The sequence below is a fragment of the Rana temporaria genome, chromosome 5 (genome assembly GCF_905171775.1).
Source record: "Rana temporaria chromosome 5, aRanTem1.1, whole genome shotgun sequence".
NCBI classification, from domain to species: Eukaryota; Metazoa; Chordata; class Amphibia; order Anura; family Ranidae; genus Rana; species Rana temporaria.
In genome coordinates, this window is record NC_053493.1 from 87,032,420 (window position 1) to 87,055,583 (window position 23,164).

The window sequence follows — 23,164 nt, forward strand, 5'->3', positions numbered from 1 at the left end:
ACACCCCTTTGCTGAGGGTTCGGGGGGGAAACTATTTCCCTTGATTTGCATATATTTCCTCTCACTTCCTGTCTGGCTATGGGGCAGGAAGTGAAGGGAAATATCTGCAATGGAACAGGGATGGTAAAGAATAAACTGTCAGGGGCTATAACCCTCCCTTACTCTATGCAAAATGAAGAAAATAAAGTGTTGCCTATAGTTCTATCTTATGCACAAATTTCTGATAATTTTATGGAGAGGACTAAGAAGATATAACCATGCCAATGGTGCAGCAGAAAACATATAGCACAGTGAGGAAGGTTTGTGGTCCAGGACGATAGGACAGTCAAAATTAGAAGCAGCGCCCCCCCCTACAGTTGCGGAATGCCGGCCACCCACATACCAGAAGGAGTGCGGCTGCTTTATGGGGCTGCTAGACTAATTTGCCTCTCAGCCCAGTTCGCCCCATAAGACTGGTGCTACACTAACAGTGTATAGCAAGCCGGTGGGGACGCTTTCCGTGCTGCCCACCTGCAAAGTGCCCCCCTAGGCCTGGGCCTTGTTGACCTAGGCCAGGATACAGCTTTGCATGTACCCACAGTTTGTATTTGTTAGTAATAAATTGTATTAATGCGTAGCCAACCCCAAAAAACAAAATGTTATACAGTATATTGCATCTACCAGTCTTTAGATATGGCAGCTGCATTTGTTTTCTTTTCTTTTTTCAGGATTTTTTCATTTCATTTTTATTTAGTGATCCTGTCAAGAACACACTTCCTGTCCTAGGGTGACAGCACTGCTCCTTTATAAACATAGCACAGTAAGTGAACATTGAAACACAGGAGATGTTTTAGGACTACAGAACACTTCCCCCTCTCTTCATCTCCATAACATAGAGGGGGGAGTATTCTGTAGTCCACAGAGAGAGCTAGAAACATTGCTAATAGTCAGCAAACATAGAGAGCATAACAAGTTATGTGTTCACGCAATTTCCAGCAGGATCAACATATATTATCATTACGCTTACCGAAGAGATATAACAAAACACTTCCCCAGCATTGGATTTAATTGGCAAAAAGGGAGCAAATTAGAAAAATTCAATGATAGGGTTTACATATAGCATAGTTTGTGCAGGAGCTTTCCAAACAGTTTTTCCCCGAATTAGATTAGTATTCATTCTCACTATAATGCACCAAAAGACAACTAGGGCAAAAATTGCTTTTGTATCAAGTATCTGCTTTTTGGCAGAAATAAAGGCAAACACATATAAATAAATGTAATCCACAATAAACATGACATAATCACGTACCCTTCATTCTTTTCATCCATTTCATGGTCACTTCTTGTTTTTTCATAATACTGAAAACATGGACTATTGGCATCTTCAGCACTTGGACTTTCAACTGCAAGGCATATACAGAAAGCACTGAGTCTATATATGCATTTTTTATATACCATACCAGAACTGGTATTTAAATTTTCCATGGTAGTCAAGACAAAATAGGGGTTGATATACTAAAGGTTCACTTTGCATCAGAATTTTTCCTTAAAGTGGAAGTAAACCCTTCATATACAGAGTGAAGTGAATAGCCTCAGATGATACATAGAGATTAAACAAATCTCCCTACATAAGTTTTACTGTATATTTGCTGTATTCACCTTTATATACTGTTTAGAAAGTGCATGTCCTGTTAGAATTTTCTCTTCCTGATTCATCTGTAGGAGTGGATTATATCTGTATACTGTGAGACACTGTAAGACAGCTGATTGGAGGAAAGGCACACTCCCCCTCCTCACACATGGGGTTGCCTGTGAATAGTTTAGCTAATCTGTTTATATAGAGGTCCTTGATGATGCCTTGTGGGAGGACGAAACACGTTGATGTAATTTCCTGTGCTGAGTCCAAACTATGTCACTTCCGGTTTTAGTGAAATTCACGCTGGATGCAGCGTTTCCTGGATTTTATCCCTGCATTATTATATGCTTATTTTATCTCTCTGTCCTGTAAGTACCTACCTGTATTTGCACACCAGCCTACTGTGCTTCACGATTAGTTCCTTCTTGTTATTTTTGGTGCATTTACTAACTCATGATTATTACATTGGGGGAGATCTCCATTGGACCTTCTGTGAGTTGCCATTTCTGGCCAGTTTTACAGCTTGTAAGGCCTCGTACACACGGCCGAGGAACTCGAGGTGCCAAACACATCGAGTTCCTCGGCCAGTTCAGCACTGAAGCCGCCGAGGAGCTCGGCGGGACGAGAGCTCCCATAGAGCAACAAGGAAATAGAGAACATGTTCTCTATTTCCTCGCCGAGCTCCTCGTCGGCTTCCTCGGCCAAAAGTGTACACACGGCCGGGTTTCTCGGCAGAATTCAGCCAGAAACTCGGTCGGAAGCTGAATTCTGCCGAGGAAACTGGTCGTGTGTACGGGGCCTAAGACTGAAAAGCCAGGGGTCCATTTCATCCGGTGAGTGGGGACACATAAGGAGTGTGTGCCACATCATGGAGTGGAAGTTTGGAACTCTACTGCACTTTATAAAGATTGGAGCACTTAAAGCAGAGGTCCGCCCACCGCTGCAAAAATGAAAAGTCAACAGCTGCACATACTGTAGCTGCTGACTTTTAATAATCGAACACTTACCTGTGCTGGAGTCCAGTGATGTCTGCGCCGCAGCTGATGTTTCCATCAGCTGTCGGGTGCATGCCGGCTCCACTGCGAGTAAGGGAACCCGGCAGTGTAGCCTTACGGCTTCACGCCGGGAACCCTACTGCGCATGCGCAAGGCTCCACTTCTCTCTCCTACTGGCCTGGTGGCTGGGGAAGGAGGAGGGAGGAGGTGGGTGCCCCAGGGATGACGCAAATACCCGCGGCTGAGGCTCCCAGAAGTGGGGACAGGATAACTGTGAAAGAGGGATATCCTGTCCCCTTTCCCCCTGAAAGGTGCCAAATGTGGCCCCGGAGGGGGGAAGGTGTACAACGAGCGGAAGTTCCACTTTTGGGATGTTTTGCAATATTTCAACATGATTATTTGATTTATGTTTTTTTCAATGGAATGATCCATGCACTTTGCGAGCGCTGTAATTATTTTAATTATAATCTATTTATAGCAATCTCCCCTGACACACACACACACACACACACCAGGCTCCCATCTCGGAGAGCTTTTCAAAATTTATTAGGCTGATAACAGAAGAACAGAGCAGGACAAAGCTACGGGACATAGTGTTTTGAAGAGAGATTAAAAAAAAAACATACTGTAGATAGATGTGCCCAGCTCAAATTTCATGATTCAGGTTTACATCCACTTTAACTTATGACCCGTACACACGATCCAAAAAACGGACAAAAAATACCGCTTTCTAAGCGATCGTAGAAAAATCGGATCGTTAGTACAGAGCTTTCAAGAGCTGATCACGATCGGACAAACACGAAAATTTTTCTCGTATGATACAAGATCGTACGATTTTCGTTTAATCAGGACAGTTGTCATCCAAAAATACAATAGAAATACACTACAACACATTTTTTTGACCTCTCTATTTAACCTCTCAATTTTTGATATGCAACTAGCATGCAAAAAAAAAAAAAAAACGGACAATCAGTCGTCCAATTTTTGGTTTGTTTGTACTGGCCATTAGGGCTCTTTCACACGGAGCAGATCTGTAATTGATCAGCTCCATTAGCCGTTTTGCTCAGCGGGGATTCCTCTGTAAATCCCCGCTGAGCTGTCCGCGGACAGGGCGGTCCCCGCACACTGTGCAGAGACCGCCCTGTCTCTCCTCCGCTCTCCCCTATGGGGAATCGGATGAATACGGACCGTGTGTCCGTATTCATCAGATCCGTTCCACCGGACGGAAGAAAAATAGGGTTTTCTTCCGTCCGCAAAAGCGGATCTTTGCGGACGCGGATGGTTGCGGACGTTAGCGGATGCATCATCCGCTAACGTCTGCAATCCCATAGGGATACATTACAAGTCCGTAAACGGACTTGTAATAAACGGACCGTTTGTCCGTATGTGTGAAAGGGCCCATAGTGAATGAGGTGAAGCCTGACTGACTTCCATCATCCAATCATGTGCATGAAAATTTTTTGATTTTTTTTTGTTGATTTTCGTAACATGTGGGTATTCTTTGCACAGTGAGATATCACAACATTCACTAAGCTCTGGGGCAAATTCCCTTTCAAGATAAACAACCTATTTGCTTTTAGTAAATCAACCCCATAATGTGCTGGCTTCTTACCTTTTTCATGGACTCCTGCACAAGGTTCCCCACAAGAAATCTGTCTTTCACCTAACTACCACCCAACTTCCAGTTCCCACTTGAGTCATTGTGCTTTCAAGTGACCTTAAAGTGTATCTAAGTATTGCAGCTTACCAGTCTTTAGATATGGTTTCTGCATTTGTTTTCTTTTTTTCAGGCTAAGAACATCAGCAAGTACAGAAAATCTGTGGATCTTGCCAGAAAAGCAGTGTCCTTGTCACTTCCTGTGAGCCTGTCTTTATTGTGTAAACTACTAATCTCATCAATCCATCGTATAATGAAGGTCAACTTGTTTAAAGTCCAGCTTGTGCGACAACAATGGCTGGTCCCATAATCAAAATGGAAATGTGAATGTAGACATGAAGGGACAGGAAGTGTGTTATTCACAAAAGAAGAAAATTATTGCACCCAATAAAGCTAATAGCTGGTATGTGTAATGTATTAAATGTTAATAAAAGTCTATGAATCCAAAAGTATATAGATTATATAAACTTCTTCTGGATTTATGCTGTGGGAAATGTACAGTGCAATGCACCGATTTTTCAATTGACAGATACTGAGTACTTCAAGACCTCATGGTGAGCAATGCAGAGGGGGAGATTTACTAAAACTGAAGCACACAAAATGTGGTGCAGCTGAGCATAGTTATCAATCAACTTCTAACTTCAGCTTGGACACAGGACACTCTGCTCTATGGGCAGTTGGATGTAAACAGACAGGTTATCTGTTTACACATGGCTGTCCTCCAATCGGACCAGAAGGATGGAAATGGATCCCCCTCCATTTGTTTTTGCCAGGTCGCATCAAATGTAGCCATGTGTAAATGGACACAAGTCCGACTGCCCATAGAGAAGAATAGAGGGTCTGATCGGGTCTGCCTGAAAAACGGACAGGCGGACCCAATTGCATCTCTCGTGTAAAAGGGGCCTAAGCTTTGACAATAAAACCTAGAAGTTGATTTTTTACTATGCCCAACTGCACCAGATTCTGTGTGCTCTGTTTTTAGTAAATCCCCTTCCAAGTTTACCTGAGAATGACATTTGCCCCTGAGCTTTTGGTTAAGGATTGCGCTACTCAAGAAATCCATAATGCCTTAGTAGTAATTTGATATAAACTAACAGCACTGTATGCTTACCAGTATTATCTGAATGCTCTGCTATATTTGTTTCACTGTCGGTCATGTTTGTCAAATGTTACTCCAAACTGTAAAAGTGAAATAACAACATCTTTATTAGCAAATAGCAGACATGTTTCTTTAAATTGTATTTAAAGGAATCATTTCTTTAGACTTTTTGTCATCATTTGAGAGATTCATCCCTCTGGTGTTTTTTTTTTTTGGGGGGGGGGGCAATTCTCACCAGGAGAGAAGGGGATTGGAAATCTTGTAAATGGGATATCTGTTCTAGTGATAGCTGTCTACCGCTCACTTTGGAAAGAAGTCCTTTCACTTCCAGTTATGCCTCCATGACAGATGGTAAATGAAAATTTCCCAGCTGAAACATAGACTGCTAAAATAAACCCAATTACATCCTACCCACCACCTACTGTATCCAAAAAAAATAAAAAATTGGCTTTAGATTTACTTTACATTGGATGGCTTTGAATGCCTCTCATAACTACTGACAAAAAAAGAAGTATTCTGGACATTGCAAATGTTTACCATAGGAGCTGGGTTAGACTCTATTAGCTCGTCTGCACTGATCTTGCCCATTAGCCGTCACTTTTGGAAGACACTTCATGTACACTTTACACTGATATTTAGGAAGCAAAATTTAGAGACTAGGTAGTATGGCCTAGGTAGTATGACCTAGTATGCTGTCCCCCCCCAATCCATGTGTCCGGACCCCTGATCTACATACAGGGATGCTGGATGTATGAATTCCAATGCGGGGGATGGAGTGTGTTTTTGAAGTACGTGATTAGAGCCAGAGGCTCTAATCAGCTTCAAAAAGGGGCGGGCTCTGGGGGCGCAGAGCACTGTGTCCGAAGCCCACCCAGTTGTGTGATGATACCGTATGAATAGGTGGGGGTGGCATTATGTCCGGATGGCCACCGGGGGGGGGTGCAAGGTGCTGGATTGCTGCCCTGCTGCTGGCCCCCCAGGAGGGAGCTGGAAAAGGGCTGTGCAGCTGGCTGCCCAGGGGGTTGGTTGATTGCTGCAGCCCCCCCCTAAAAAAAAAAAACACACAAGCACTTCTAAAACCACCTCAAGATCCCGACAGGGGAGAGGAGAGCTGTGGATGTTCAACCTAGCTGCCAGGTCCTGGCAGCACACCTGAGGCTATTCACCACCACACTCTAAGTGCATATCCTAATGCGCAAGTGCCGGTTCAGCCAGGGCTACACTCTGAGGACTTACAAACCCACAGGAGCAGGATACGGGGGGGGGAGTGTGGATATCACACAGTTGCTATGACAATGCGTTTCTGAGGCATGGCCTCCTTCCTCCCTTTAGCCAGCTAGAGGGCTGTACTAAGCTGTTGATCAGCGCACCTGCTATTTTTTTCTTTTGTGTGTATTTTTTCCCATCTAGTGCACTTGTTGTTAATTTCATTAACACCAAAGCAGCTGAAACTGATTAACAACCCCTCTGTTACTTAACTGACCAGATTAATATCCCAGGAGTTTAATTGGCTTGGTGCTATACTCTGATTAAAAAGTGTTCATTTAATTCTTTTTGAGCAGTGTATTTCGAAGTTCAAGGTTGGCCTGAAAAACATAGTTTTAAGACACAAGAAACAGTTTCTCTAAAAGCAATGGTATGGAGAGCCCAGTAAGCTTATAACATAGTGACAAATCAGATATCCAATGGCAATTAAAGTGTGGATTTCTAAAGTGTAGATGTCAAGTTGCCATTGCTGTCAGTGTCCCCCTCTATATGCACTGATAACAATTCTCACTGAGAAAGAAAAATGAGGGAAATCCACAATTTTAAAGTCCCCAGAGCAAGAGTAAGGAAAATTGTCCAAACAGGACATCTGCTCCAGGGTCAACTAATAGGGCAATTTCCCTCAATTTGGGAGATTTCTTCTGTATCTCTGGGTCAGAAAGTGAAGGGAAATTTTCCCAATGGTACACAAAAAAGCAAAACAAATAAAAGGTACTTGCTTCTACAGTGGGGAAAATAATTATTTGATCCCCTGCAGATTTTGTAAGTTTGCCCACTCACATAATTTTTAACATAGGTGTATTTAAATGATAGAGCCAGAATATAAACCAAAAATACAGAAAAAAAACACATGATACAAATGTTAAAAATTTAGTTGCAGTTCAGTGACTAAAATAAGGATTTGATCCCCAAGCAAAACACGACTTAGTACTTGTTGGAGAAACCCTTGTTGGCAAGCACAGAGGTAACATTTCTTGTAGATGGTTACCAGGTTTGCACATATCTCAGGAGGGATTTTGGTCCACTCTTCTTTACAGATCTTCTATAAGTCGTTAAGGTTTCTTGGCTGTCACTTGGCAACTTAAAGTTTCAGCTCCCTTCATAAATTCTCTATACGATTTAAGTCTGCATACTGGCTAGGTGTCAGGTCACCTGTGGCCAGATGACAGATGCACCCCGTTGGAGTCAGGAGTGCACCACAAGTAAACCCTATGGCAGACTTCTGAGGATGGAACACAGAGTGGAAATGGAAGACAGGTCCACTGGAGCACAAACAGGGATCTCACAGGAGGCTTGAACCCAAGATTCCCCAGGGTGCGGAGTCCAAGATTCAGCAGGTATTCACCAGGGCCTCTAGTGGTGAGGATGGCCTTAGCTGCAACTGAATCCAGGTCACGGCCCCCAGAGTCCCCCAGCTCATGCTCCGTAGGGCATAGAGGGGAGAGGGGAAGCAGCCACTCAGGTCAGGGCAACAAGCAGACAAGGATTAACAAAGGACAGGCCAAAGATCAGGGTCACAAGCAAATAGGAATAATCGGGGACAAGCCAAGATCGGTACACAGAGATAAACGTAGCACACAGCAAGCAGGAACACAATGCTTAACAAACAACGTTGATCAGCAAGGCAGACCTGCAGTGCACTGGTTAATATAGAGTTCCTGATATGGCCTGGGGTGGAGCCAAACAGGGAGGAGAGATGATAAAATCAGCCAGGTGAGAGTGTCTGACCTCTAAGGTGAACACATGGAGAGGAAGGTAAGCTGCCAGACATTACTGCATATCCATGACACTAGGCCACTCCATGACCTTAATGTGCTTCTTCTTGAGCCACTGTTTTGTTGCCTTGGTGGTATGTTTTGGGTCATTGTCATGCTGGAAGACCCATAAATGACCCATCTTCAGTGTTCTGGCTGAGGGAAAAAGGTTCTCATCCAAGATTTTACAATACATGACCCGTCCATTGGGCCCAAAATGCGGCAAAGTTGGCCTGTACCTTTAGCAGAGAAACAGCCCCAAAGCATAATGTTTCCACCTCTGTGCTTGACTGTAGGGATGGTGTTCTTAGGGTAATAGTCAGCATTTTTCTTGCACCAAACACAGCAAGTCTAGTTAATGCCAAAGAGCTCAATTTTGGTCTCATCTGACCACAGCAGTTTCTCCCAATCCTTCTCTGAATCATTTAGATGTTCATTGGCAAACTTCAGATGGGCCTATACATATGCTTTTTTGAGGAGGGGGACCTTGCAGGCGCTGCAGGATTTCAATCAATGGTGTAGTATTCTGTTACCAATGGTTTGTTTTGGTGAGTGTGGTCCCAACTGCCCTGAGATCATTCACAAGCTCCTCCCGTGTAGTTATGGGCTGATCCCTCTATTTTTTCATTATTATCCTTACCCCATGAAGAGAAATCTTGCATCGAGCTCCAGACCGAGGGCAATTGATAGTTTGTTTTCTGAATTTCTTCTATTTACTAATAATCATAATAATCTGGTGGTTTTGTAGCCCATTTCAGCCTTGTGCAGGTTTGCAATCTTGTCCCTGATATATTGGCACGCGATGTCAGCAGACGAGCAGACAAGGCTGTGCAATCAATCGGTCCTCAGCTGCTTCCGCCGCCATCCTGGGTAAGGGAACCAGGAAGTGAAGCCTTGCGGCTACACTGCCCGGTTCCCTACTGCGCATGTGCGAGTATCGCGGCGCGCCGTCACCGGTCCCCGCTCTCTGCTGGGAACAGTGTTTCCCAGAAGACAGTGGGGGGGCATCTAGGAGCAACACATAAGCAGATCTCCGTAAGGTGACATTTTGTGCCGACAACAATAGGCAGTTCAAAGTGGGCCACAGAGGTGGCACAAAGACTCAATAACAAAAAAAAATACCTTGGCAGTGTTAAACTCTTCTCTACTCTATCCAAAACTAAAAACAAATGGCTATATAAACACTTCAAGCATTTATGGGGAAAACCGTCTGAGGGATAAATATATGTTATGGAACCCCCAATTATTTTTTTTTTTTTATAAAGCTCCCCATACACAGTACAATCTGATTGAACAGTCTCATTTAGGCCTGCCAGTGACAAAGGCATTCCTAAATGCTGTCGCAACTTTTGTACCTTTTCCTGTATGTCTTTAAAAATGAAAATAAATAATTTAAAAAAGCCAACTGGATACAGTTTGTTTAGTAAGCCTTACTTTTTTATTTATTTTTTAATCTGTGTGTTAAGTCTTATGCCCTGTACACACGATCGGAATTTCAGATGAAAAAATTCCGTCTGACTTTTTTCATCTGAAATTCCGATCATGTGTACGAGGCATTAGCCTGCTCGTGACAACCTTGTCTACACATTTTCTTCTGACACCTTAACATTATTGAATTTACACTAAATACGTTATAGAAGAATAAACATACTGGTACTTATTTAACATTACCTTTCTTTTAATTAACGTTGAATTTATTACACTGTGAATAGACTGGGGACTCCAAACATTTTAAAAATTACTGTTAAAGGTACTGTTAATATACATAGAGCTTTACAATAAAACAAAACACTATTGAGTCATTTTTTAAAGGGTTTGAAAAAGTATGTTGACTTTTTAGAGTATGGGCTAGATTCAGGTACAGTTACGCCGGCGTATCAGTAGATACGCCATCGTAACTCTGAATCTATGCCGTCGTAAATTTAACCGTATTCTGGAAACCAGATACGCTTAAATTAGGCTAAGATACGAGCAGCGTAAGTCTCTTACGCCGTCGTATCTTAGGGTGCATATTTGCGCTGGCCGCTAGGTGGCGCTTCCGTTGAGTTCGGCGTACGTACGTGTGCCGGTCACAATTAGTTACGCTGTTTACGTTAGAGATACGCCGGCGTAAAGATAAAGCTGCTCCCTAGGTGGCGCAGCCCATGCAAGGTATGGACGAAGGAACAGGCCTATCTTTTTACGTTGTTTGCGTAAGTCGTACGCGAATCGGGCTTGACGTAATTTACGTTCATGTCGAAACGGCGTACTTTGGAGCAATGCACACTGGGATATGTCCAAGGACGGCACATGCGCCGTTCGTAAAAAACGTCAATCACGTCGGGTCACTAGACATTTACATAAAACACGCCCCCCCTCATCCATATTTGAATTAGGCGCGCTTACGCCGACCCATTACGCCGCCGTAACTTAGGAGGCAAGTGCTTTGTGAATACAGTACTTGAATCTCTAAATTGCGGCGGTGTAGCGTAAATAACATACGCTACGCCAGCACGAACTTACGTCCCCCTACCTGAATCTAGCTCAATATGTTTACTGCGTACGAATGAGTTTAAGCTGTGTTCACTTCAATCATATGCAAGAAAAAAATATTTGGCTATTCAAAATGAACTTTTTGAAGAGTGTATTTTTAGTAAAAGTTGTAAACAACACATACTGAACATGCAATAGGTTTCTATGGATTATTGAGCTAGAGCATAGAAGCATACAACTTTTTTAAAGAATATATGCTTTGCTATGGGAACATTATCAACTCCTTTAGTTATTTTGAAATGTGAGAGACTGATACATAGATAGATAGATCCATACATAGATACATAGATTGTCATGCAAAATGTATTTTTCCAATTTGTAAAACAAAATTACATAAACAAAAAAACACATGAATGTCATGAGTGCAAATGTGGCAACACCGTGTTCTGATAAATAGAAATGAACATTTAAATTACAGAGATTTAGCTAAAGAAGGACAACAATTTTTTTCAATGACAACGATAGGACAGGATAGGATAGCAAAACATTATTTTTTGGGGCTTTTGGATAGTGGTTAATTTTTTCCATAAATTGACAAAATATTGTAAATCATCTTAGATATAGAACTGCTGAGGGAAGTGTAAGGAAAGAAACCAACTACTCCTTAACAAATGACAAATGAGAATATGAACAATGTTACATTTTCTAATGGAATAGACAGTGGTCACCTCAATAATTTAATTATGTATAGGTAATAATCTATTATTATTTGTTTTACATTATTTAATAGGCGAACATTCACTTTACATAGTGAACATTCTCTAATGCTTTACTAATTCAACCTCATTACAGCTTTGGCATTGGGCTTTAAACTAGGAAAACTATTCATAATACAATGTAGATACTGTCAGTTATTCTGCATATGTGAAAAACAGCCACCAATTTGAAGTATGTCTCCTAACAAATATACCAACCTTATTCCTTACTACCTCTTCACTCTTCATGAACTGGACAGCCAAAGTCAGTGTTTCCACTCCTCTCAAATGTGAAGTATAATGTATTCCAAGCTATAGATGTAAGGTTCAAAATTTGAAATCTCTTGGTCTTCTGTCCTGGTCTGTGATCTTAAGGATTGCCACAAACCTTTGTGTACTTTCTGGAATGTATTGGAATAATATTATGAAAATGTTCATAAACTGCAGCAAATCAGTGATTATTTTGTCTATATGACTTTTAGAATTTTTTTCTATTTTCAGTGTGTCTTCCTGTGTCACAGTTGGAAAGCTTTGATCGGTCCACCCTTTGTACATACTGATAAAAAAGCCATAGTCGCTGTTTATTTTTATACCAGTAGATCTTTATTCTTGAAACAAGTGAAACAGGAAATGGTAAAAATTTGTTTTGCACATACATTTTATTTCAGCCAAGTAAAACAGAATTAACATTCACCTCTCATAAAATATTCTATTGGTGGAAGCTAAGATTAATGCTTGAGTGGAGGTGCTTCAATATTTTTAGGATTTGGCCCAAGTGTCCATATAGTCAAAAATATACTGTACATAAAAAAAGACAACATACTTGCTCACTAAATAAAATACTTGATTCTGAGACCCCACAAGAAATACTAATCTATGGAATGCATATTCCTGCCTCAATATAGTAGCCAATATTTTACTTCATGGAACCTAAGACAACCAGGTAAAAAGCAGTCTTGAAATGAAGAGGTGACACAGTAAGCTGAATTGTGTCACCAGGAAGATAAACAGCATAGTTTGTGACAACTTAAAAACGCACAAAAATATACATTAGCGCTCTTGAGCCAAGAGCCAAAAAGAACCTATTGCTGGAGTCTTGCTGTGTCTGTGGCTGTCCCTACCATTGACAGCTATGGCACACGCATGCTATTTTTCAGAATTTTTCCATGTGTCATAAGTCATATGTGTCTTAATAATCCCCTAAGAAGTAACTTTTTCCACATAAAGTGTTGACAATTTTTAAATTACATGGAACTCTTGCTGTTACCCATTTAGTTCAGTACTTGCTTGTACTGTGACCAAATTCATCCTCAAAGATCACCATAGAGGCTCTGAAGTTTGATTTCAGTCTTCTGCTTAGAAACACCTTATTTTTATTAATATTAGAAGCCTGGCAGGCTGACAAGATTCTGATGCCATAGAAAGTAAAGAGAGAAGAGCTGTTATTTTAATCTAGCTGTAAATTTTGAAGATATATTTCGGAACAATGCCTAAAGAAATAGAGGTAAATGAGGGCTTGAATTGTATTTCTGTCTATTTGTTCCAGAGACTTACCCAGCCTTATCACACATCATAGACAGGCAGATGCAACCTCTTTAAAGTCTACAAATACAAGTATAGATTGTAGAAGGGATACCGTTATATCTTCTCCTCAGCCCCAGCCTGCTGACTGGGAAGTGAAGGACCAGCCATAAATTATATGATCAACCCTCTACTCACTCTGCTTTCTCCTTTTATTAGCATGTTTCTTATCATACCTTTGCATTCAACATACCTGATTGGCTTGCCCCTCCCTTTCCCAGTTTTCTCAGAGTGCGATGTAATAGCAATCAGGGACATTTTCTATATGCAGTGGGTTTGCAATCATAAATTGGGCATCCCTTCTCACAAAAAAAAAAAATCTGAAGATTTCATTACACTGGTCTTAGTGGTGCTATGTCCAGATCCATAAATATTACGGGCAAAGCACAGTTCGGGGCAAAGGGCACACACACATTGGATACTTTGCAGCACCCAATGTGTATGTGCCAAGATTGAGCTACCCTGGACTCTAACAGCCAGATTCAGGTAGAGCGGCGTAAGTTTAAGCGGGCGTGGCACAGCTCATATGCGCTACGCCGACGTAACATAGAGAGGCAAGTACAGTATTCACAAAGCACTTGCTCCCTAAGTTACGTTGGCGTAGCGTAAATGGGCCGGCGTAAGCCCACCTAATTCAAAGTAGGCAGGTAGTGGGCCTGTTGTATTATAATGAATCGTGACCCCATGTAAATGCATGGCCGTACAAACGGCGCATGCGCGCATGCTCAGAATCACAGCGAATTTACGCCATGAGATACAACGGCTCAATGGCAATGATGTGAACGTAACCTACGCCCAGCCCCATTCATGTACGACTTACGTAAACGACGTAAAATCCGACGGCTGTTCCGTCATCCATACCTTTGCATTGGCTGCGCCTCCTATTTGGTGGTTTATCTTTACGCCGGACGTATGCCTTACGTAAACGGCGTATACTCATGGGCCGGGCGCAAATACGTTCGTGTATCTAGCTCATTTACATATTCGACGCGTAAATCAATGGAAGCGCCCCTAGCGGCCAGCGTAAATATGCACCCAAGATACAACGGCGTAGGAGACTTACGTCGGTCGTAGGAAGCCGAAATTCAGGCGTATCTTAGTACAAGAATACGGCGCATAGATACGATGGCGCATCCATGGACTTACGCGGCGTATCATTAGATAGTCTCTCTGAATCCGGCTATAAGTATGTGCATCCAGAGTCTGATTAGAGGTGCTTATCAGATGTAACTGTTCATATGGACAAGTACAAGCAAACAGCGACTCTTTACCCAAGTGCTGTCCATAGATGTGTTTCTATCCAGACAGCATTCTGCGTAGGTACAGAACTGGCTGGGACTTAGCAAAAAACAGGTAAATGTTTGTGTGTACATGTACTGTATCTCCTTTCAGTCCTATGAAGGCCTAAGAAAAGCATTGTGCAAATTCTTGTTGGCAGTGTAGTGTATCGGGGGCATAGATAATTTCTTTCCTGGTGGAGGGAGGTTAAAAAGTAAAAGATAACACGCGTATCATGATGCCCACTGGTGGACATGATAAATAAAGGGGGTTTTGCTTTACCCCCAGCATTTATCAGTGGTAGCTATAACCCCTATCGAGTGTTGAGTGAGTGAGTGAGTAACTTGTATGGCGCAATAAATGCGAACTTAATCGCCTCAAGGCGCTTGGCATCCAGAGTCGTACAGGTCTTTCAGAAGAGGTGGGTCTTTAGTTTTTTCCTAAAAACCCGATAGTTTTCTTCCAAGCGGATGGTAGTGGGTAGAGCATTCCAGAGCCGTGGTCCTTGGACCGAAAATCTACGTTCTCCCTTAGATTTGTATCGGGATTTAGGGATTTGGAGAAGGTTTCAGTTGGTTGACCGGGGCACGCGCTTGGTGACGTAGGGTTTTATTTTCTCGCTTAAGTATTGAGGAGCGTTACCCTGTGTACATTTGTGGGTACACAGGGTATTTGGGTGTTGGTATTTAATGTCATTGTTATTCAATAGGCATAAATGGTGGACATTGGGAGCAAGGTCAGACACTGGGAGACAGGTGTTAAGGTGGAGTGTACAGTACAGTTATCTTGTCAGTCCTAAGCCTGCCCCACTGTCAGATATCAGGTGCTAGCTCTGCAAACAATCAATTGTGCAAAAAAAACAGCCTCATTAGTGTCATTGGGAAACATGTGCCCCACATGTGCACATGTGCCCCATCATTGGTGTTATTCAGCCTCATCTTGTAATTATACAGGGCTGTATCTGCCCTTTTTTCTGTGTAATTGCAGTTCCTAGTTTTTAATAAAATTGTGGTATTTGTGTCACACTATGTGGAGTATGTGTCTCCTTTTATGCTTCTTTTGAGTGGCAAGTTCAAGGGAGTTTGGCATCAAAGCAAGTCCTGTCAACAGCATCAATTCTTCTAGGTATATTTGCACATAGTTTTTGAAGGCACTCGGCAAGTAGCTTGCTCCAAACATCCACAAAAACCCATACCTATGCGTAAAGAATGAGGAGTCCTGGCTGATTTGTCCCCCCACAAAGATCTTAACATCATCAAATCTGTCTGGGATTACATGAAGAGACAGAAGTATTTGAGGCAGCCTTCATCCACAGAAGGTGTGCATAGCTCCCAACTGTCCCTGAGTTTGAGGGACTGTCCCTGATTTGGAGCAATGTCCCTCTGTCCCTCATTCCTCCTCACTTGTCCCTCATTTTGGTCTAATCTACATAGATGTATATAAAATTCCCTTTTTTAAAAAAAGTGTTTTCCAGCACTAAATCTTTCATCTGGTTTCCAAATTGCTGCATTTGTAAGTTCCAAAGGCCAATATAAAGGAATAGTAGTGGTAAAAAAAGCACTTGTGGGTTTAACTAATCTTGTTTTTCTGTACAATTCCCCTTTAAACGGGGCATGACCAGGGGTGTGTCCTATGCCTGCATACTTTTGCTGATAGGTGTCCCTCATTCCCATCTCAAAATTTGGGAGTTATGGGTGTGTGGATGTTTGGAGCAAGCTACTTGCCGAGTGCCTTCAAAAACTATGTGCAAATATACCTAGAAGAATTGATGCTGTTTTGAAGGCAAATTGTGGTCACACCAAATATTGATTTGATTTGGGTTTCTCTTTTACTTTTCATTTTATTAACAATAAACTATCAACTTTACTATTTCTAAAAGCATTCTTTATTTACAGCATTTTTCACACCTGCCTAAAACTTTTGCACAGCAGTGTATATCTCAAGAGAAACATCATTTTAGAAAATAAGCATAAAACATAAAGCTGCACAACTACATAATATACATGACGCCGTAATATTTTATTTGGTGAATCAAATCTGTGAAATGTGAAATACAACAAAATACTCCTAATTTTCAGAGCTTCCTGCAATTCTTCACTTTTCTCTGCAAATGAATCGCAGGAAACTCTGAGAACAGATATCTCGCTGTCAGCAGAACATCAGAAAACAAGCATGTACTGTACTGGCACAGAGCATTGAAAAGTTAATTGAAATGTTTCACATATGATATTTGTCAGGTACCATAATGTGCATTTTTATTTTATTGGCACTGATGGAAATGGAAATTGCAGTACTTATAAGGATATTATAGTAATCTTTGCATATATATATATATATATATATATATATATATATATATATATATATATATATATATATATATATATATATATATATATTTATATTTATATATATATTTTTTTTAAGTAAGGGAGATTATATACAGTAGGTAGTTCAGTGTTTAAACCTGCTTACAAATTCCACACTGCATTAAACTAACTTATTAATACCAGGAGACAACAAATGCCACAATGCAACCTGAGTGGTCGTGGTAATCAAGTCAGATGCACTGTATATCTTTTAGGCACAGAAATAACTGTACAAGACATATTGGGGTTGATTTACTAAATGCAAATGGACTGTGCACTTACTGTAGCAAAGCGCAGTTGCACTCTGCAAGTGTAGTTGCTCCAGAGCTTAGTAAATGAGGTAAAGTTTCACTTTGCAAAAAATACATAATCACATGCAAGCAAAAAAAAAACGACATATTGGGGTTGATTTACTAAATGCAAATGGACTGTGCACTTACTGTAGCAAAGCGCAGTTGCACTCTGCAAGTGTAGTTGCTCCAGAGCTTAGTAAATGAGGTAAAGTTTCACTTTGCAAAAAATACATAATCACATGCAAGCAAAAAAAAAACGACATATTGGGGTTGATTTACTAAATGCAAATGGACTGTGCACTTACTGTAGCAAAGCGCAGTTGCACTCTGCAAGTGTAGTTGCTCCAGAGCTTAGTAAATGAGGTAAAGTTTCACTTTGCAAAAAATACATAATCACATGCAAGCAAAAAAATAAAAAATAAACAGCTTTTTTGCTTGCACATGATTGGCTGATGAAAGTCAGCTTCTGCTCAATTACTACGCTCTGGAGCAACTGCTGTTGCAAAGTGCACAGCCTGGCCCGGATTCACAAAGCACTTACGCCGACGTATCTCAAGATACGTACGCCGCGTAAGTGTAAGTATGCGCCGTCGTATCTATGCGCCGTGCCCATAAACTGAGATACGCCTGAAAATAGGCTTTATCCGACCGACGTAACTTTCCTACGCCGGCGTATCGTGGGTGCATATTTACGCTGGGCGCATTTGCCGCTCCCATTGATTTTCTATGCACATATGCAAATGAGGGAGATACGACGATTCACGGACGTACTTGCGCCCGGCGCATAATATACGCGGTTTGCGTAAGTCGTACATCCGGTGTAAAGTTATTCCCCATATATGAGGCGCAACTCATGCAAAGGTAAGGACCAGGGAACACAAGCCGTCATATCTTTTGTTGTTTACGTTGTACGTGAATAGGACTGGACGTAGGTTACGTTCACGTCGTAGGCAGTGATTCGTCGTATCTTAGGGAGTAGTTCCGACGTGATTCTGAGCATGCGCACAGGCATGCGGCCACGGGACGGCGCATGCGCCGTTCATTTTAAGTACTTCTATGGCGCTTGCCCCATCATTTGCATGGGGTCACGCCTCATTAGCATGGCTCACGCCCACTTCCACCTACGCTGGCTTATGCTGAGGAAACTTAGCGTATCTTTAAGAGCGAGTGGGAGCAAGTGCTTGGTGAATCCAGTGCTTGCCTCTGTGCACTGCATCGGCGTAGCGTCTTATTAGATATGCTACGCCCGCATAAATATGCGCCGATGTATGTGAATCTGGGCCTCTGTCTTTAGTGAATCAACACCATTGTATTTTTTATGTTGATTTTACGCTGAGTTGCATATTTCCATTTTATATTACAATTTCTATATATTTTTTAAACATTGCAATTTATGTATATTTTTTAGCCCTCGTGAAAGGGGTGCATTACCCCCCAAAAATCTGTGCTTCATGTAATTTTTCATGTAACCAATTACACTTTTTCAGTGTATCCAAATGCACAAGTGTTTAGCATTTGGATTAAAGCAAGTCATATTTCAGGTGTAAGAAATCAATGCCATTTCAGCATTGTGTATGGCAGCCTGACTGTTAAATTTATGTGTAAGTAGGAAAAATTTGTGGCGATAGCTGCATGTCAAAAATGTAGGGTAAGTGCTAAGCATTAGACATGTGCACACATTTCGTTTTCGTCAGAAAAATAAAATTATTTAGTAACTCCCGAAATTCGTTTTTATTTATTTTGTTTCGTTAAGAAATGCATTAGTCCGAAAATCCGAATTAATTAAGGTCAAATCTGTCATTGAAGGCTTATGGTGTCTGTCGAATGTTCTAAGAAGATTTGATGGAGCAGCTAAATTGTATGATGCCGCAATCGTACATTTCCGTTTGAATGTTCCGTCTACAAGCTATAGAAGAATTCTAATGTTGTATGACACTAGTAATAATTATATTTATAAATTATTATTACTAGTTAGCCAACATTAGAATTCTTCTATAGCCTATGGGCAGAGCATTTGACGGGAAATGTATGATTACGGCGTTGTACAGTTTAGCTGCTCCGTCGAATCTTCTTAGAACATTTTACGGACACCATAAGCCTTCAATGACAGATTCAATGTTTGAATGTTTTTCGCTGTTTCGTCTAATCTTTGTCGTTCATGTCGAATGGTCTACCCCAACACTGCCTCTATAATGTTGAATCTTTTCTCTCTATAATGTCGAATCTTTCCTCTCTATGTTGAATAATCTTGGACTAATAGAGTTAAGGTTAGGCACATTTGGCCACAGGTTCGATAGACATGGCTATTGTCAGCGTCATGTCGAATCTCCTATGTATATCGAACTATTGTAGCAAGGAAAACGAAAATCAAGCATTTTTTTATGTCGGATCTTGGATTCTGCGCGTTTGTTTTTGTTTGTTAAAACGATAACGAAAATACCTGAAATTTGGATCAAAATGCATTCGGACTAAAACAAATGCACATGTCTACTAAGCATACATTTAGGTATATCAGTTTTAATCACATATTGTACTGTATATGTGAACATAGTACAAACATGTCATGAACATATACAGTACCTAAAAAAATTCAAATGTCTAATGTGAATTGCTTTAAGCCCAGCCAATTTTTTTTTTCTTTAGATAAAGTGGGAAAAGATATTGGCCTGGATTCACGTAACACTTACGCGGCGTATCTCGAGATACGCCGCGTAAGTGTAAATGTGCACCGTCGTATCTATGCGCCGTGCCCATAGAACTAGATACGCCTGAAATTAGGCTTCATCTAATCAACGTAAGTTTCCTACGTCGTCGTATTGCGGGCACATATTTACGCTGGCCGCAAGGGGCGCTTCCATTGATTTACGAATCGAATATGCAAATGAGGGAGATACGCCGATTCACAAACGTACTTGCACCCGGCGCATTCATATACACGGTTTACGTAAGTCGTACGTCCGGCGTAAAGTTAAGCCTCATAAAGCAGGGGTAAGTCATGTTAAGGTATGGACCAGGGAACAGCCGTCGGATTTTACGTTGTTTACGTAGTAGTACGTGAATAGGGCTGGGCGTAGGTTACGTCACGTCGTAGGCAGTGATTCAACGTATCTTATGGAGTATTTTAGATGTGATTCTGCGCACTGGGATGCGTCCATGGTACGGAACAAGAGCCATTCGTTCGGCCCATCATTTGCATGGGGTCACGCTTCATTTAAATGGATCACGCCCACCTTCCAGCTACTTTGAATTAGGCGGGCTTACGCCAAGAAATTTCCGTTACGCAGGCGCAACGTTGGGAGCGAGTGCTTTGTGAATACTGTGCTCGGCGCTCTGCTATACGTCGGCGTAGCGTATATTCGATACGCTACGCCGGCATAACTATGCGCCGATCTACGTGAATCCAGGCCCAAGTTCTTATTTGTGATTCCCACCAAAGAAACTTCCCCATACCTTCTGTTAGTAGGGAAAATGATAAGAAATCTCTCCAGAGGGGTCACCGAATCCAACAAAACACATTTTTCAGTAAAATAAGGAGAGGCTAAAGCATGTTAGGTCCTTCTTGCTGTGTCTTCCTGTTACCGTCGCAACTTCTTTTTTTTAAAGTGAATCTAAAGTCAAACTTTTCAAATAAATTTTCTCTGCCACATTGAATTTCAATAATTTATAGCCTACTCCTATTGATCGTGAAACATACCTTTTGAAAAATCACATTCACTTCCTGAAATGCAGTGACACATATTCACTATGTGGATATAGCCTTATACACCTACGCTCTATAAATAAAATGAAAGTCACCCAGCAGTTATTTAGAGATGTCTCCCAAGACATCCACAAAATGTACAGTACTGCACAAAATTGTTAGGCAGGTGTGAAGAAATGCTGTAAAGTAAGAATGCTTTCAAAAGTTTTTTTTTTAATTCATTTACAAAATGCAAAGAGCGAACAGAATAAAAATCTAAATCAAATCAATCTTCGATGTGACTTCCGTTTGGCTTTAAACAAGCATCAGTTGGCTAAAGTATGGATGAGAGCAACTGCCCCATCTCTACAGGATTGGAAAAGGGAGGTGAACACCACCCTGCCATACAGAAAGTTTATATACATACACCGGGGCAGGCCACAAAAATTCTCCAGCGTATGGAATAGGTGGCTAGAAGATGGAGAAACGTGCACAGCATAGGATGATGAATATGTGGCTTCTTGAAATTGGAGAGAAGGGTAATGGAGGGTGGGAATGGTCCCAGATATTAATAGATGCATAAGGTATGGGTTGCTACTAGTTGCTAGAAGAGTGGAAACGTGGGAGGTGTAGAGCTCAGTGATTAATTGGCCAGAAAACTTTGTATTTGTATAGACGGGAAAGGACGTGATGACATGCATTTACTGTATAACTGTACATTCTTGATTCATACTGCTGTATGTGTGTACTTTGTATTTACATCTCAATAAACTTTGACTTCTTAATTAAAAAAAAACAAGCATCAGTTCTTACACTTGCACACTTTGTACACTTGCACAAAGTCAAGGATTTTGTAAGATTAGAGTCAGGTGTATGATTAATCCATCATAACAAGCAGGTACTGATGATCAAAAATGTCATATGTAAGTTGAAACACAGTCATGAACTGAAACAGCTGTGTAGAAGGCTTTAAACTGGGTGAAGAACAGCCAAACTCTGCTACAAAGGTGAGGTTTTGGAAGACAGTTTTATGTCACAGGTCATACACCTTGGCAAGACTAGGCACTGCAACAAAACACAAGGTAGTTTTACTGCATCAGCAAGGTAAAAGACTTCAAAGCAGACTGAGGTTTCGAGAAGTGCTGTTCAAGCTGTTTGAAAAAGCACAAATAAACAGGCAACGTTGAGGACCATAGATGCAGGGGTTAGCCAAGAAAACTTAATGCAGCAGATGAAAGACACATTGTGCATACTTCCTTTCAACATTGGAAGATGTCCAGCCAGTCACGGCTGTTGCTCAAAATTTTTTGGGGGGCGCATAAATTGCAGCTACTGTGCCCATCAACTGCAGCCACTGTGCCCATAAAATGCAGCCACTGTGCCATCAAACGCAGCTACTGTACGCATTATTGCTGCCACTGTGCTCATCAATTGCCGCTACTGCACCCATCAATTGCTGACACTGTGCCCATCAATTGCTGACATTGTGCCCATCAATTGCCGCTACTGTGCCCCATCAATTGCTGCCAGTGTGACCATCAATTGCCACTACTGTGCCCAATCAGATGCTGCCAGTGTGCCCATCAATTGCCGCTACTGTGCCCCATCAGATGCTGCCAGTGTGCCCATCAATTGCCGCTATTGTGCCCCATCAGATGCTGCCAATGTGCCCATCATTTGCCGCTACTGTGCCACATCATATGCTACCCGGCACTTACCTGTCTTGCAGCGCGTCAGCGGCGGTCTCTTGCACGTCCACCATGTCTTCTTCCGTCCAATCTCAGGCGTCTGATCACAGTGCCTGATGTTTCAGCTAATCAGGTTAGAGGTAACAGACCCGGCAACCTGATTGGCTGAGAGGCGATTCATTGTTAGCAAAGTGAACTCCTTTGTTTTTTAACGCCCGCTGTTCACATTTTTGAGCGTCTATTAGAGCCTATGGCTCTAATCAGGTGCTTCCAAAAAACACCCCGCCAGTGTAATTTAGGTGCCCGGAGCTGGAAAAGGGGCTGGACACCTGAATAGGGGGTGTCAGCGGCAACCATAGATAGATTCATACAAAACGGTGCAGGAGAGAGGGGGCGACACCCATGCACCCCTTATGAACGCACCGCCACTGTGTCCAGCAGTGCCATCAGCACAGAACTTTTGGAAACCAGTGGGCCCAGGTACACCCATCTACTGTCTGGAGAAGTCTGCCCAGAAGTGGTCTTTATAGAAGAATTGTAGCCAGAAAGCTATACCTTCAATGTGGAAACAAGGCTAAGTGTCTCAACCATGCATAAAAATATAGGAATCGGGCAGCAGGTGCTCTTTACTGATGAGTCAAAATTTTAAATATTTGGCTCTAG

General features: G+C 41.7%; 1 protein-coding gene across 1 annotated transcript in view; it reads right to left on the reverse strand.

Annotated features, from left to right (window-relative positions):
• The window catches only part of LOC120940145 (ATP-dependent translocase ABCB1-like), a 79,309-nt gene extending 67,167 nt beyond the window's left edge, over positions 1-12,142 (reverse strand). Inside the window, exons 1-3 of the mRNA XM_040352817.1 lie at positions 11,833-12,142; positions 5,379-5,446; positions 1,289-1,382 (exon numbers count right to left, since the gene is read on the reverse strand). Coding sequence (XP_040208751.1) covers positions 1,289-1,382; positions 5,379-5,424 — 140 coding nt within the window. The 5' untranslated portion in view covers positions 5,425-5,446; positions 11,833-12,142. The remainder of the gene's footprint in view (positions 1-1,288; positions 1,383-5,378; positions 5,447-11,832) is intronic.
• Between the last annotated feature and the right edge of the window lie 11,022 nt (positions 12,143-23,164).